Source organism: Polypterus senegalus, chromosome 2 (genome assembly GCF_016835505.1).
Source record: "Polypterus senegalus isolate Bchr_013 chromosome 2, ASM1683550v1, whole genome shotgun sequence".
In the NCBI taxonomy this organism is placed as follows: Eukaryota; Metazoa; Chordata; class Cladistia; order Polypteriformes; family Polypteridae; genus Polypterus; species Polypterus senegalus.
In genome coordinates this window covers 122711277-122727128 of record NC_053155.1, presented here as the reverse complement: position 1 = coordinate 122727128, position 15852 = coordinate 122711277, and the positions used below count along the sequence as shown (strand labels likewise).

At 36.1% G+C, this 15852-nt stretch overlaps 1 protein-coding gene across 2 annotated transcripts in view; it reads left to right on the top strand.

Moving 5' to 3' along the window:
- Window positions 1–15852, top strand: part of atm (ATM serine/threonine kinase) — a 184802-nt gene that overhangs the window by 18843 nt on the left and 150107 nt on the right. For both annotated transcript variants that reach the window (XM_039744508.1, XM_039744509.1), the window contains exons 4-6: window positions 7372–7517; window positions 10826–10990; window positions 11150–11315. In XM_039744508.1, coding sequence (XP_039600442.1) covers window positions 7372–7517; window positions 10826–10990; window positions 11150–11315 — 477 coding nt within the window. The remainder of the gene's footprint in view (window positions 1–7371; window positions 7518–10825; window positions 10991–11149; window positions 11316–15852) is intronic.

Sequence of the window (15852 nt, the reverse complement as noted above, 5' to 3'; positions counted from 1 at the left end):
AACATAAAATGATTGTTAATGTAATTGTTTTGTCATTGATATGAGTGTTGTTGTCATATCTATCTATTTATATATATATATATATATATATATATATATATATATATATATATATATATATATATATATATATATATACCTGCGATTGGCAGCGGAGAAGTAAAAAGAAAAGGAAACATTTTAATAATAACGTAACATGATTGACAATGTAATTGTTTTGTCATTGTCATGAGTGTTGCTGGCATATATATATATATATATATATATATATATATATATATATATATATATATATATATATATATATATATATATATATATATATATATATATATATATATATATATATATATATATATATATATATATATACACACACTGTATATATACACACACACACATATATACATACTGTATATACAACATATACATATCTACATATATACTGTATATACACATATATATACAAATCTACATATATATATCTACATATATATATATTAGGTGGGACTCGATTAAAAAATTAATCCAATTAATTAGAGGCTGTGTAAGAATTAATCTTGATTAATCGTATGTAATCGACACGTAAATTTGCCCCAAATCGCAAATGTTTTTTTTTAATTTAAAACGGTTTTAGTGGGCTTACAGAATCAAATAATAGACATGGACATGAATATTGTAAACTGAAGCTGTTTTAATTTCTGAAAAAAAGCTTTAAACTGCATTTGAATTCAAAACAGAAACAAAAATATCATCCCTGGTTAAAATTGGGCAGACTTAAAAATAAAGTGGTAGTTTAAGTACTTTAAGTACATTTTCAGAATAGTATTGTCTTTAAATAATAATAACCAAAATTTCAACATAAAGTGCAGTTTTCTTCTTAAAAAATAAGTCAGAAACATAAAAGGTAATTTGACCAGCTTACTCTTTAAACTCTGAGTAACATTAGCCAAAATTATTTTGTACATTAGGCTAAAACAGTGTGATCATTGAACATTTTGTAATTAGATGTATTTAGAATTACTAACGGTCACGGAAGTCCAATGATCCCCAGTAAGAGCCACAAAGTCCGCTTTCTGTAATGCATCTAATTTTGCTTGCTTTTCAGTGTGCACAAAACCATGCTTTTATCAAGGCTTTCGGGTAGTCGAAATGATCAGTCGTAGGAACGCGCTTTATTCCGACTCTAACATTTTTGTAGCTGTGATGTGTGCATCAGTGTAATGGATGTACCAGGAAATCATGCATTGACAAAAGTTCCCGTTTGCTTGGAATTGAAAGTGTGATTAAATGCGTTATTTTTAACGCGCTATGGAGTACATGCATCAAGCTTCTCAGCTGTGCTTGTGCTAAGAAAGGGAAAATTTTAAAAATAACGTAACATGATTCTGCGTTAACCTAATATTTTTCATACGTCCCAAACCAAGGAGATGCGAAGGTAAAATGAATCAGGTAGCGTACATAGTCAGTACATCCCTCTCGAATCGAACCTCGAATGTCGGCGTTAGAGGCTTAAGACTCTACAATTAGCCACAGCGTGTGGCTTGTCTATGCTAAAGTATGTATTGTAGATCGGGTATATATATACATTTATATATATATACCCGTATCGCAGTGGAGAAGTAGAAGTTATGAAAAAGAAAAGGGAACATTTTAAAAATAACGTAACATGATTGTCAATATACAGTAATTGTTTTGTGAGTGTTATTGAATGTTGCTGTCATCAAGGATTTGATTATCATTATTTCTTTCAATCAGGCTCGTATTTGTAGGATGTGTTCAAGTTACATTCCGTGTTTGTCAATCGCTGTAAAGATAAGAGGTTTCATTCATCGATTAGTTCCTTACTGCATCAATAAACAGCTCGTCTTCCTTTTATCTGTGATGTGACAAACTGCATGCACGTTTTTTTTACACTGTCTTCCTTTAGCAGGACATTCACTTTTTCCACCGTGTGCTTTGTTTCCGCAGTAGCTGCACTTATGAATATGATTGTATGTATAAGACGCTTCATATTTTTTGCTGCCTTCTCAATTGTGTAATTCGGTTTTGTTCAGCACTCTTTGGAACTGTTGCTTTTTGTCTGCGCATTGCGCCAGTTCACGTGAGCCGCTTGGTGTTCTTGCATCGAAGGTTCCCAGCTGTACTGGTGCCATCTCGTAATGTCAGCTAAGACCCGCACTTAAAAGTTTCTCTCGCAGTTTCAATGAGTTTGTGCCAAACACCACCCTGACCATCTCATCTTCCTCTGCATAAGCACAGTCCTTCACCCGTGAACATTTACCGGCAGTGTTTGTATTGGATTGCCGCTGATGGACGGCCTTATATGGGCAGGCACTAAATTACAAACGCTAGTGGCAGCCTGTCTATGAACTTAATTTAATATAAACTTACGGTTCACGCCGTGCTTTGTTTCCGCAGTAGCTGTACTTATGAATATGCTTGTATGCATCATTTGCTTCATAATGTTTTTCTGCCTTCTCAATTGTGAAATGGCGCTTTGTGCTCATCGCTGTTTGGAGTTCTTCCTTGTTCTCTACGTACTTACGTAGGAGGCGTGATGATGTCACACGAAACCCCGCCCCCCACGCCATCTCCAACTCAAGACTCCATTACATTATATGGGGAAAAATAGCTTCCAGTTATGACCCTTATGCGTAGAATTTCGAAATGAAACCTGCCCAACTTTTGTAAGTAAGCTGTAAGGAATAAGCCTGCCAAATTTCAGCCTTCTACCTACACGGGAAGTTGGAGAATTAGTGATACTTTATTCGCCATCAATGATTGTTTTGGTAAAGCCATACTCAGTGTATTCATTAGATGAACGGTAAAAAAGTAAGAGCGTAGGAGGATGACTCATTGAGGCATGCAGGCTGTAGTCTGGCCAACTCTATCTGAATTGTGCGATCACATTTGAAAAAATATATCTTTTCAAGTTCTATTTAGTCCATATGTGTCAAACTCAAGGGCCGCGGGCCACATCCTGCCCGCCGTGTAATTATATCCGAGATCATTTTATATACTGTATTATTGTTATTAAAGCCCGGGTATATGAAGCGCTGGTAACACAATAAACTACAGATCCCATAATGCAGCGCTTCAGCTGCCTTGCCGTAACACTTACCGCTTACTAGAGTTATTAAGCACTGAGTTTGCACGGCGCTTTGGTGACTTTGAAGAACAAAAAGTCCGTCTACATGCGCTCGAACCTTGTGCATGTTTGGTAGCACATATCTGTGTGAGAAGCTCTTCTCAGTGATAAAGACTAACAAAACAGCACACAGGAGTCGCCTCACTGATGAGCACCTGCAATCCATCCTGAGAATCTCCACAACACAGAACCTCACACCAAACAGAAACGAACTTGTGGCCAAAAAAAGATGCCAGGCGTCCAGCTCTAAAATGACATATGAGCAAAGACAACTGAATGATTTGATTTGTTATTGCACGTAAGAGCGGGAGTCAACCGTTTTAACAAACGCGATTGCACTGATACGAAATAGCTGTGTGTGTATATATGTAGATATGTATGTATATGTATATATATGTTTATATATGTGTGTGTGTATGTATGTATGTATATATATATATATATATATATATATATATATATATGTATTTGTGTGTATATATGTGTGTATATATGTGTGTGTATATATGTAGATATATATGTATGTATATATGTGTATATGTATAGATATGTATATATATGTTTATGTGTGTGTGTGTAAATATATACATATATAATATATATATAATATATATATAATATATATACTATATGATATAGACTGGGTAATGTGTGAGGAACGAAAGGATGCCACATCGTTTGATGGAAATGAAAATGATCAACCTACAGAGCCCTGAATTCAAAGACGCCCCAAAATCAGAGTGAAAAAATTATGTGGCAGGCTAGTCCATTTTGCCAAAATTTAATTGCAGCAACTCAAAATTGTACGCAGCACTTTGTATGGCCCCTGTGTTCTTGTATACATGCCTACAGCATCGGTGCATGCTTCTAATGAGATGACAGATGGTGTTGTGATGGATCTCCTCCCAGATCTGGACCAGGGCATCACTGAGCTCCTGGACAGTCTGAGGTGCAACATGGTGGCATTGGATGGACCAAAACATAATGTCCCAGAGGTGTTGTATTGGATTTAGGTCAGGAAAGTGTGGTGGCCAGTCAATGGTATCAATTCCTTCATCCTCCAGTAACTGCCTGCATACTCTCACCACATGAGGCCAGGAATTGTTGTGCACCAGGAGCCACTGTACCAGCATAGGGTATGACGATGGGTCCAAGGATTTCATCCTGATACCTAATGGCAGCCAAGGTGCCTTTGTCAAGCCTGTAGCGGTCTGTGTGACCCTCCATGGATATGCCTCCCCAGACAATCATTAACCCACCACCAAACTGCTCATGCTGAATGATGTTACAGGCAGCATAATGTTCTCCATGGCTTCTCCAGACCCTTTCACTTCTGTCACGTGCTCAGGGTGAACCTGCTCTCATCTGTAAAAAGCACAGGGCACCAGTGGTGAATCTGCCAATTCTGGTATTCTATGGCGAATGCCAATCGAGCTGCATGCTGCTTGGCAGTGAGCTCAGGGCCCATTAGAGGATATGGGGCCCTTGGGTCACCCTCATGAAGTCTTTCTGGTTGTTTGGTCAGAGACATTCACACCAGTGGCCTGCTGGAGGTCATTTTGTAGGGCTCTGGCAGTGCTCATTCTGTTCCTCCTTGACCAAAGTAGCAGATACTGGTCCTGCTGAAGGGTTATGGACCTTCTATGGCCCTCTCCAGCTCTCCTAGAGTAACTGCTTGTCTCCTAGAATCTCCTCCATGCCCTTGAGACTGTGCAGGGAGACACAGCAAACCTTCTGGCAATGACACATATTGATGTGCCATCCTGGAGAAGTTGGACTACCTGTGCAACCTCTGTAGGGTCCAGGTATCGCCTCATGCTACCAGTAGTGACACTGACTGTAGCCAAATGCAAAACTAGTGAAGAAACAGTCAGAAAAGATGAGGAGGGAAAAATGTCGGTGGCCTCCACCTGTTAAACCATTCCTGTTTTGGGGGTCATCTCATTGTTGCCCCTCTAGTGCATCTGTTGTTAATTTCAATAACACCACAGCAGCTGAAACTGATTAACAACCCCCTCTGCTACTTAACTGACCAGATTAATATCCCATAAGTTTCATTGACTTTATGCTATACTCTGAATAAAAAGTGTTCCTTTAATTCTTTTGAGCAGTATATATACATAGATATATATATATATATATATACATACACATATATATATATGTGTGTATATATATATATATATATATATATATATATATATATATATATACACACATATATACTGCTCACAAAAATTAAAGGAACACTTTAAAGAAATACATTAGATACATCAGATCTCAATATGAAGTTGGATATCTATACAAATAACGACAGGGCAATGTCTTAGGAACAAAAGGATGCCAAGTCTTTTAATGGAAATAAAAGTTTTCTGCCTACAGAGGGCTCAATTGTGTAGAAACCCTAAAATCAGAGTGAAATGAAGATGTGGCAAGCTAGTCCATTTTTTCAAAAACTTAATTTCTGCTACTCAAAATGCTTTTCAGTATCTTGTGTTGCCCCCACGAGCTTGTATGCATGCTTGACAACGTCGGAGCATGCTCCTAATGAGACGACGGATGGTGTCTTGTGGCATTTCTTCCCAGATCTGTATGAGGGCATCCCTGAGCTGTTGTACAGTCTGAGGAGCAACCTGGCGGCACCTAATGAACCGAAACATAATGTCCCACAGATGTTCTATTGAGTTTAAGTCAGGGGATCGTGAAGGCCATTCAATTGTTTCAATTCCTTCATCCTCCAGGTACTGCCTGCATACTCTTGCCACATGAGGCCAGGCATTGTCGTGCATTAGGAGGAAACCAGGACCTACTGCACCAGCATAGGGTCTGACAATGGGTTCAAGGATTTCATCTTGATACCTTATGGCAGTCAGATCACCATTTCCTACGCAGTAGATGTCTGTGCGTCCCTCCATGGATATGCCTCCCCAGACCATCACTGACCCACCACCAAACCTGTCATGTTGAACGACGTTGCAGGCAGCATATCGTTCTCCTTGTCTTCTCCAGACTCTTTCACGCCTATCACAGCTGCTCAGTGTGAACCTGCTCGCCTGTAAAAGTACAGGGCGCCAGTGGCGGACTTGCCAATTCTGGTGTTCTTGAGCAAATGGCAGTCGAGCTCCACGGTGCTGGGCAGTGAGCACAGGCCCACTACAGGATGTCGGGCCCTCAGGCCATCTTCATGAAGTCTGTTCCTGATTGTTTGGGTAGAGACATTCACACCAGTGGCCCTCTGGAGGTCATTCTGTAGGGCACGAGCAGTGCTCAGCCTGTTCCGCCTTGCACAAAGGAGCAGGTATCGGTCCTGCTGATGGGTTGAGGACCTTCTACGGCCCTGTCCAGCTCTCCGAGAATAACAGCCAGTCTCCTGAAATCTCCATGTTCTGGAGATTGTGCTGGGAGACACATTAAACCTTCTTGCTGCAGCACGTGTGGATGTGCCATCCTGGAGAAGTTGGACAACCTGTGCAACTTCTGTAGGGTTAAGGAATCGCCTCATACTGCCAGTAGTGATGATTACTCAAGCCAAAACTAGCACGAGTGGAAAACCAGCCAAAAAAGATCAAGAGGGAGAAACTTGAAATGACTTCCACATGTAAAACCAGTCCTGTTTTGAGGGTTTTCTAATTGTTGCCACTTTAGTGCACCTGTCGTTAAGTCCATGAACACCAATACAGCTGAAAGTGATTAACAATGACCTCGGCTGCTTAACCAACCAGAAAATTATCAGACAGGTTTAATTGATTTCATGCCAGGCCCAATAAAAAAAGTGTTCCTTTAATTTTTGTGAGCAGTGTGTGTATATATATATATCACTCAACAGTGACAAAACAATTACATTGACAATCATGTTACGTTATTTTCAAAATGTTTCCTTTTCTTTTTCATTACTTTTTTAACACACTACTGTTTTTTTTTGTTTTTTTTTTTTGAAAAAACTAAACACATTTTATTCTAACAAAGACATAGCAAATATAGTAATACATACTGGAGAAAACCCATCAAATGCAACACATTTTTTATTTTTTACTTTATTAAATATTTATTAAATATTTGTCAGATGTCTTTCCCAGACGTGACTTGGTATACATATATAGATTTGTTTGTAGGTTTAAGCACAGGCAGTCTGAGTGACTTGCTGAAGATACAACAGTGAACACTGAGATGTTATATTCTGTTAATGAATGAAATTTATTTTTATTTTTCATTTGACCCAGGGTCCTTCAGCGGTACATCCAGAAAGAAACAGAATGCATTCTGTCAGGAAAAGCAAATGTTTCTGCCACAACACAAGCCAACAGGCAGAAGAAGATGCAGGAAATCAGCAGTTTGGTTAAATATTTTATTAGATGTGCAAACAAGAGTAAGTTTTTTCGATTTTGTCATTATGATTTATATGTAAAACACTCTCAATAATGACATGAAAACAAAGGGAAAGAAGTATATCTCAAATCAGTCAAAATTGTAGCTGGTTTCTTTTATACAAGACAAAAAAATCCTCATACCTACCAAGCTCTTTCATAGGTACTGACTATTTCTTAATAAGTCTGTTGGGAAAGTTTTTTGTAAACCTAATGTGGATGAGGTTCTGCCCAAGATCCAGAGCATCTGTAACTTAAGCAATTAAACAGTCAGCAACATCATATGTAACTTTTTTATGATGTATTTATGAAAAAAAGTAGTTGCATGTAAAAAAACGTTTGCTATGACAATTTTATTTCACAATATATTTTACATTACCCATGCAAATGTGACACATAAGAACAGTTTTTGAAGAAAACTGGCCATTCAGCTCAATATAGCTTACAACATAATTTAAAATTTATCAGCAAGTTTAAGTACTACTAACTACCATACATGGTAATTTAATCAACAGGTCCGTGGTTCTCTGGGTGAGGAAAACTTTCTAATATTTGTGTTAAGAGCAAATTTAAAAATTAAAAAAATCTTCATCTGTGCTTTGTGTTGTTGTTGCAGAACTAATAAAAAAAGAACAGTGAGAATCCAACATAATTTGGTTCAGAAATTTTAAAACTTTAGTCATGCATCTTCCAAAACTACATTAGTTAAAACTAAAAAAAATGCCACCTTAGTGTATTCTAATGGGACATACCTCATAGTTCTGAAATCATTCCAGTTACTTTTCTCTGCATTTTAGTGCTGTTGCATCTGTTTATAATACCGAAACCAGGACTGCATAAAGTATACCATGTGAGGTCTTATTAGTAAATTACATACTGTGGTCTAAGAATAATCTCTCTTGATACATTGTGCTATACAACCAAACATTTATTAGCTTTCTTAATAGCTTCTATCACATGATCACCATAGATAGATTGAACCAGTTGTGTATTTATTGTCTGGATGGGGATAATACTGAATCCACTGCAGTTCCTAAGGCCTTCTCATTGATGTGAACATTCAAATTTTGCACCCAAATCCACTTAATCCAATATTTTTATTTACTACAGTATGTGTAAGACTTTATATTTACTTGTAATAAATTTCATTTACCACATATCTACCGAACTATAAGTTTGTTCCAAGCATCTACAATGATTCTGTTAATTCTATGGTATCTGCTGCTTCATCTAGTTTAGTAAGTGTGATGAGCAAATTTAGTAGCATTTTTTGTTAGATAATTTATACAAATTTAAAAAGAGCAGTGTCCTCAGCATTGCCCCCTTTTCAGACAGCAGTTTTGACATTACCTAATTGAAAAGTGTTTTTCTCACCAAATGCCTGTGCTGTGTTTAAGACAGAATTATACCCATATAAAATGTTTTGGAAAATTTAAGCAAGTAATATGCTCATCTTTGGTCAAATATTTGTGTTGCTTCCTCATAGAATTCAAGCATATTACTGGAACACTTTCTGTCCCATCTAGAACGGTATGGAATGTTCAGTATTGTATATATACTTGACACATTACTCTCGTTCTTTTTAATACTTGCTTTCAATTGTTTTTCTGTGAAACTGTGAAACTCTGGCATATAGTTACTTCACACAATCACCATTATTATATACAGTAATTGTATAGTATTTTTGATTTTTAGAATTTCCCCAGTGACAAGTAATCTTTGAAAAATGCTGCATGTGTTAGTTGTTTATATACTGTATATATAATTAATATTATCCAGTCCCAGTGATTTTTTCTTTCCCATTTTCAGCCTTTTTTATTCTAGTGTCACTTTTTACTTAGCTATGTCCAAAATCCTTCACTTTGCTTGATTTCATGTAATGATTATCATAAGAACTGTATGAACAAATAATCGCATTGTGGCAATATCATTATCAGGACTTAAATTTCAGAGGCAGGGGATTTCCTCCAGTTTAACAACATGTGGAGATTTTACTTGATTGGGGGGATTACAGGATAGCATTTATTTAGAATGATGATCTACCCAATTTATCTTAATGTGTTCATATAATAAATTTATTCACTGACTTTTTCTCTCCAGTAACTGAAAAATAAATTCTGATTAAATTCCGTACTAAAAATTAAAACTTAAGTTTTTTATTATAAAATTTTCACATGTGTTGCTGACAATGCACACTGAACTTTTCATTCTAGGTTTGTCAGGAAAAAAATAGGTTTTTGACATTTCCTGTTGTGAGGTTTATATTTTCATAAGCATATGGAGAAGACATTAGCTAGATTCTTAACGTTATTCAAATTTCAATTATCACTCATATAATTCTTTAATTTTCCAAATCTTTCCCTCCTTTTTACATTTGTTCCAACTTTATGACTACCTTTGTGAAATCAATTTTTTTCAATTTAAGATGATTATTTCAGAATTCCCATTAAACAGCTTTATTCTTTGGTTTTCAATCTACCTAACCTAAATTGATCAGAGTTTGATATTGCTTATGTCTGTGTTTCAGTACAGAAGTAGTCATTTAATTGGACCAACTGTAAATGCAATAGTTAGTTGGAACTGATGACATCATCACTTTTGCTCATGTACCATTTAAATATGTGTCAAATCTGCTTTGGTCAAATTTTATCTTTTATACTGAAAAACTACATTGCTCTGGGTTTTAAAAAAAAACAAAACAAAAAAGCCCAACAAATTTAGTGTTTTTAGTAGCCGTTTTTGCTGATTTTGTTGCCGGAGTATGTATTACATGACTAGTTAAATTAATGACTACCGGACAACTTTCAAGCACAGTTTCACGTATTCAAAGTATTGCAATAGTGTACTGCCTGACAGAGTTGGTGCCCATGTGAAGGCTTTACAGGTATGGTGTGTTCAGCTGCAATCTCTGCACATTTCTTTTTTCCTTTTGTCAATTTTGTTGTGTTATTTAAAACAAACAACATCATGCATGTGAGTCTCTCCAATGTTCATCAGGTCTAAAACATCTATGTTTATTATTTCACATTGCTTCTTAGTATGCATTTTGCATCTAGGGGAGTGCTTATTGGTTGTTGACTCTTACACAAGTCTGCCCCGACAATTTCAGATGATTTAAGACAAAAATTAAACCTGTTTGATTTTACTCAACTGACTCCCAGTGACCCTGCACTAGATATACTGTTACCTTATCACAGCTGTATCTGGCCAGGACAGAGTCAGAATAACACTTAAAAAATAATGTGATTAATTTTCAGTGTATTACATTCCTGATTATATGTGCTTAATAATTTATTGTTTTCTGTTAAAGGGGGTCCCCGGCTTAAATGTTCAGAACTGCTAAGTCACGTGATGAATATTCTACAGAATTCATATACCTGTAGTGCCTATGGTGCAGACTATAGCAGCATTTTGTTAAAGGATATTTTATCTGTCAGGAAATACTGGTGTGAAATTAATCAAAAGCAGTGGGCAGGTATGTGCTTTCTTTGCCAGTGTTATTTATGTTTATATTTTGTTTAGGTTTTTTTTTAGTAATGTAATAAATTATGAAGTACTATTGATTTTTGTTTGCACTATTGAATTTTATTAAGTTTCTTTTTAAAAGGATATTGGGTGTATTTTTTCTCCCTAGATCTGCTAGAACTATACTGTAAATTGTATCGGAAAAGTTGCAAGGATATTGATCGGGTTCTGCTGGCCAGAATAATCTTCACTTTAGTGAGAGGATGTTGTTTACAGACAGAAGGAGTGACTCATAGTCTTTTTAACTTTTTTTCAAAATCATTGCCAGAGGCAAGGTATGTACAAAAAAGGTTAATGTCAAGGTACTGTATGTACATAATCTGTGTAAACAGATAGAGATAGATAGATAGATACTTTATTAATTATTTATTTATTAACAATCAAATGCACTGAATTAAAAAAAACATAACATTTATGTGATGACCATTTTTGTTTTTGAAATTCTGAAATTGCTGTGTTTTATTGTGAAACCTATAAGCCTTTTAGACCAATTCTATAGTCTCTTTGTCAATAAGACTAACCCTGATCTTACAGCTCAGGTATGTTGCATTTTAAGATGACCTAGATTAAAAAGAATCAAACATGGGTAACAAAATGAAAAAATAAGGTTATATCAGGGTAATAACAGTAATAACAGTATAGTATAAAAAATATCATTATTTATTTTCAAATACACATCCTTAAATCAATAAAATTATTTTGTAATCAATGTTCCGCAGATTCTGAAAGTTAAGCTACTATTTACAAGACTGTTTGGAACTGGATTAGTTGTGATTTTATTAATAAAATGCAATTTGCAGAATTTTTCATATTTGCTGAGATATGTCTAAGATATAATTGAGAATATAGGTAATTATATATTAAGTATTCAAGGTATTTTACAATTAAAACTCAAATTGCTTTCACTTTAAAGCCGGAACCACATTACTCAGCCTCTCTGTGAAAATTCTATAGTTGAACCTCAGACATGAGATGGACAAAGCAGATTCTTTCCTTTCTCTGAAATAATGAATCTGCTGGCTCACGCCATTTGGTTCTCTGTATTTGCAAAGTGAGAAGTATGTTTGTATACTTGGCAGTACAAGAGTCCATTTAAAGCAAAGTTAGGACATCTTGTCACACTTATTCCTATTTTCCTAATTGGCAGGCAGTGTGGCGAAGTGGTTAAGGTTTTGGACTTCAAATCTTGAGGTTGTGGGTTCAAATCCCGCCACTGACACTGTGTGGCCCTAAGCAAGTCATTTCAACTGCCTGTGCTTCATTTGGAAAAAGAAACTGTATTATTGTGGTATATCCTTTTCCTAGGGTCATCAGATTCGTTACCGGGTTGGTCTACTGTTGCACCTTAAGATTAACACACGCATACATAGCTATACGCATACTCACAGAAACTCAACAGTGCCCTATGAATGACACACACACAGCTGGTTAATCTCTAGCACTTTAAACCACACAACTGCCTTAGGAATAACACAACCTGTCACTCTCTCAGCCCTTCAAGAGAATTACTTATTATCGGTACGAACAAAATACGATTTTTTAAAGATATCTCAGACCTAAATATTACTTTTGGTCTCCAAGAATAGATTTAAACATACAAAGGCTCAGCATCCTTAAGTACAGGCTATTTATCAGCGTCTGAGTGTCTTATTCTATGTACTGTTCCTTACTTTTGGGTGGAGCTCTCACCCGCAGCCAACTGGTATGTCATCACTTCCCAGGCTGTAAACCCATTTAGCAACTTATTGTCCCAGATGTCCAGCATTTCTCAGGATATAAAGTAATTGATAGCCTGAGACATTGTCATGTCTTCCTCTTTTGCTTGAACAGCTGTTTTTAAAGTGAGGCACAATTGGGAAGAAGATATGCTTTAATGTGTCATGTGTTTAAATTCATCTGTTGTCTTGTCTTGAAGAAAATATAATGAAAATGTAAACCAAAATGTACAGATTTTGTACCCCACAACAGAAACGAAATGTAACAAATTGTTTATGTATTTTTTGGCGTGCTTTGTCTCAAAGTGATAGTTCAAGTTGTAGTCTTTAAAAAATACCTAGGAGTCCAGGATTTGTTGAATAATCTGTTTTCCGCATCAGCTTTTCATTTTTTACCGCTTATTTTTGTTGCGCCTTTGCACAAAATGCAGACCTAATGCAGATTAACAACAGGTATCGTCATCCTCTATTCAATAAAACATGAACAATCTCTGCATCACCCCATTCTCTGATGCAGTCTCCCACAGTTTCCCTCTTTTATATCCCTTCCTTTCTGATGCAATTTCCCATAATATCAATTTTGATCTGCGTCTGTATGGTCGCATCTAAATGTGATTCAGATTGACACACCCAGTCAAGTACTTGCCATCCGCACCTTCCACAGGCCAGACAGAAACAGACCATGGGCCACATTCGGCCAAAAGGCCATACAATGTCCAAGTCTGGAGTAAATTCTAACAAATTTCCAGGATCAGCTAACATTTATTTTTGAGTGGTTAAGAAAGTTAGTGAGTACATATTTTTCAAAGTTCTTTGCACACTGGGGAAATTCCTAAAGACTGGAGGCTAGTAAATATCATCCTGTTGTATAACAAGGGTAATCAAGCTGATTCAAGTAAGTACAGGCTAGTAAGCTTAATGTAGATCACATGTAATTTAAGGGAAGCAGTTATTTAGGAAAAGATTTAGCAGTATATCTAGAACAGGTGTATCAGCAAATATTCAACATGTGTTTGGGCAAATAAGGTTGTACTTCAGTAATGTTGATGATGCAACAAAAGCATTAAATAAGAGAGATGCTTGCCCCAACACGAAATGTTAGTTAATGGTGAGGAACTTTTTGTCAGAATTAGGTGATGTTATATGTGGTGTCCCTCAGGAGCAGTACTGAGGCTGCTGCTGTTTTTAATGTACATAATTGATCTGGACAAGAACATAATAAGCTGTTTCAGTTTGTAGATGATACCAAACTAGGTGGAACACCAGATAATCTAGAATAACCTAAATTGTTACAGAGGCACTTGGATAGCATATAGCCTCAGGCAGATTTGTGGTCGGTCAAACTTAATGTAAATAAATGTAAGGTATTACACATAGGAAGTAGAAATATTAGATTTAAATACACAATGGGAGGTCTGAAACTTTAAAATATAACTTACGAGAATGATCTAAGAGTCATGCTGAACTCATCACTATCTACATCCAGACAGTGTACATGAGTGATCAAGAAGGCTAATAGCATGTAAGGGTAAGTATCATGTGTGGACTGCAAGTCAAGGGAGGTTATGCTTAAGATATATAATATGCTAGTGAGGCTTCACCCAGGGTACTGTGCACCATTTTAATGTCTAAATTACAAAAAGGAGAGTACTGCTAGAAAAGTATGGAGATTAGCAGCTAGGTTGATTCCGGGACTAAGAAGTATGAGCCATGAGTGGAGATTAAAAGAGTTGAATCTTTTCATCTTACACAAATGTAGGTTAAGAGGTGACTTACCTTAAGTGCTTAAAAGTATGAAAGGAAATAGTATAGTGGATCTTAGTGGTTATTTTGTAATATATTCTACAAGAGGAACAATGGAACACACTTGTAAAAGGCAGGTTTCATACATAGGTTTGAAAGTTTTCCTTTATGAAAGAACCATAGACACATGGAATAAATTATTAAGATGTTGTGTTGGGGAGTAGGACTTTTAAGTATAGAATAAATGTTATTTTGGAGAGTCAGGTTAGTAGAATGGAGGAGGTTGTTGGGCTGAATGGACTGTTCTTATTACAGTTTTTCTAATACTCTAATGCTTTAACAAAAGTTGCAGTAGTATATACAGATAAAAGGTGATATGTGTAAAATTTATTTTAAATTTGAAATATATCTGTCTGTTTTTTTCTAAACTTTCACACCTTATCCGTTGTCCAGATTATAGAATAGTATGCCATTGAAAGTGCTAACAATGTCATTCTGTTCACTCTTCCATTGTGGACCCAAGACTTGCATTATAAACCTTTACACTATTGAAAAACTAGCAAGACCAAAAAGTATGTATTCTTCTTGCCTGAAAAGATTTCTTACGTAAACAAATTATTTAAAAAAAATTCTGATGAGTAATTTTGTCACCTTACTAATAACATGTCCTGTATGCTGTTCTGCAAATTAAACACCGCCTGATTTTCGTTTTACATTTCAAAGAAATTCAGGATCCTTGAATCTGAATCAGTGTGGTGTGAATAACTGTGGAAAGATTTTGATTGTGTCCTGCAATGTACTAGTCCCCTATCAAAGATTAGTTTCTGCCTTGCACTCGATGATGCCAGAATAGACTGTGGCCCCTGTAAACCTGAATTAGACAAATTAAGTACAGGAAATCAATAGGCTGAACACACCCCAAGGAGATGCGGTCACTCCTCTGAAACCCCTTCTTAAATGGTGATACACTGGGAAACAAATAGTTTTTTTTTTTTTTTTTAACCTCCTCTTTGGTCGATCAGCTGCTGGCTCACTGCTGCTGCCATGCCGTGTGATCTGCATCTCGCGCAGTGCTTCAAACATTTAAAAGCCTGTACAGCAGCTGTTCTACTCTTTTTGTCTTTTATTTCCGGCCCCGGGTATGGTTAAATCTCTTGGCACAAAGTGTCATCTCGCGGGACGTGAGTTCTTGATATTTTTTAGTTTATAATTTAGAAACGGAATAAGAATCTGCAAATCTAACAACTTCACATTAATGTTCGATAAATTCTGAAAAGATTGATACCAAACATATATATGTAGGTTTTAAAATTAGCCCGATTTAAAGATTGATAAATAAGTGACATAAAAACAA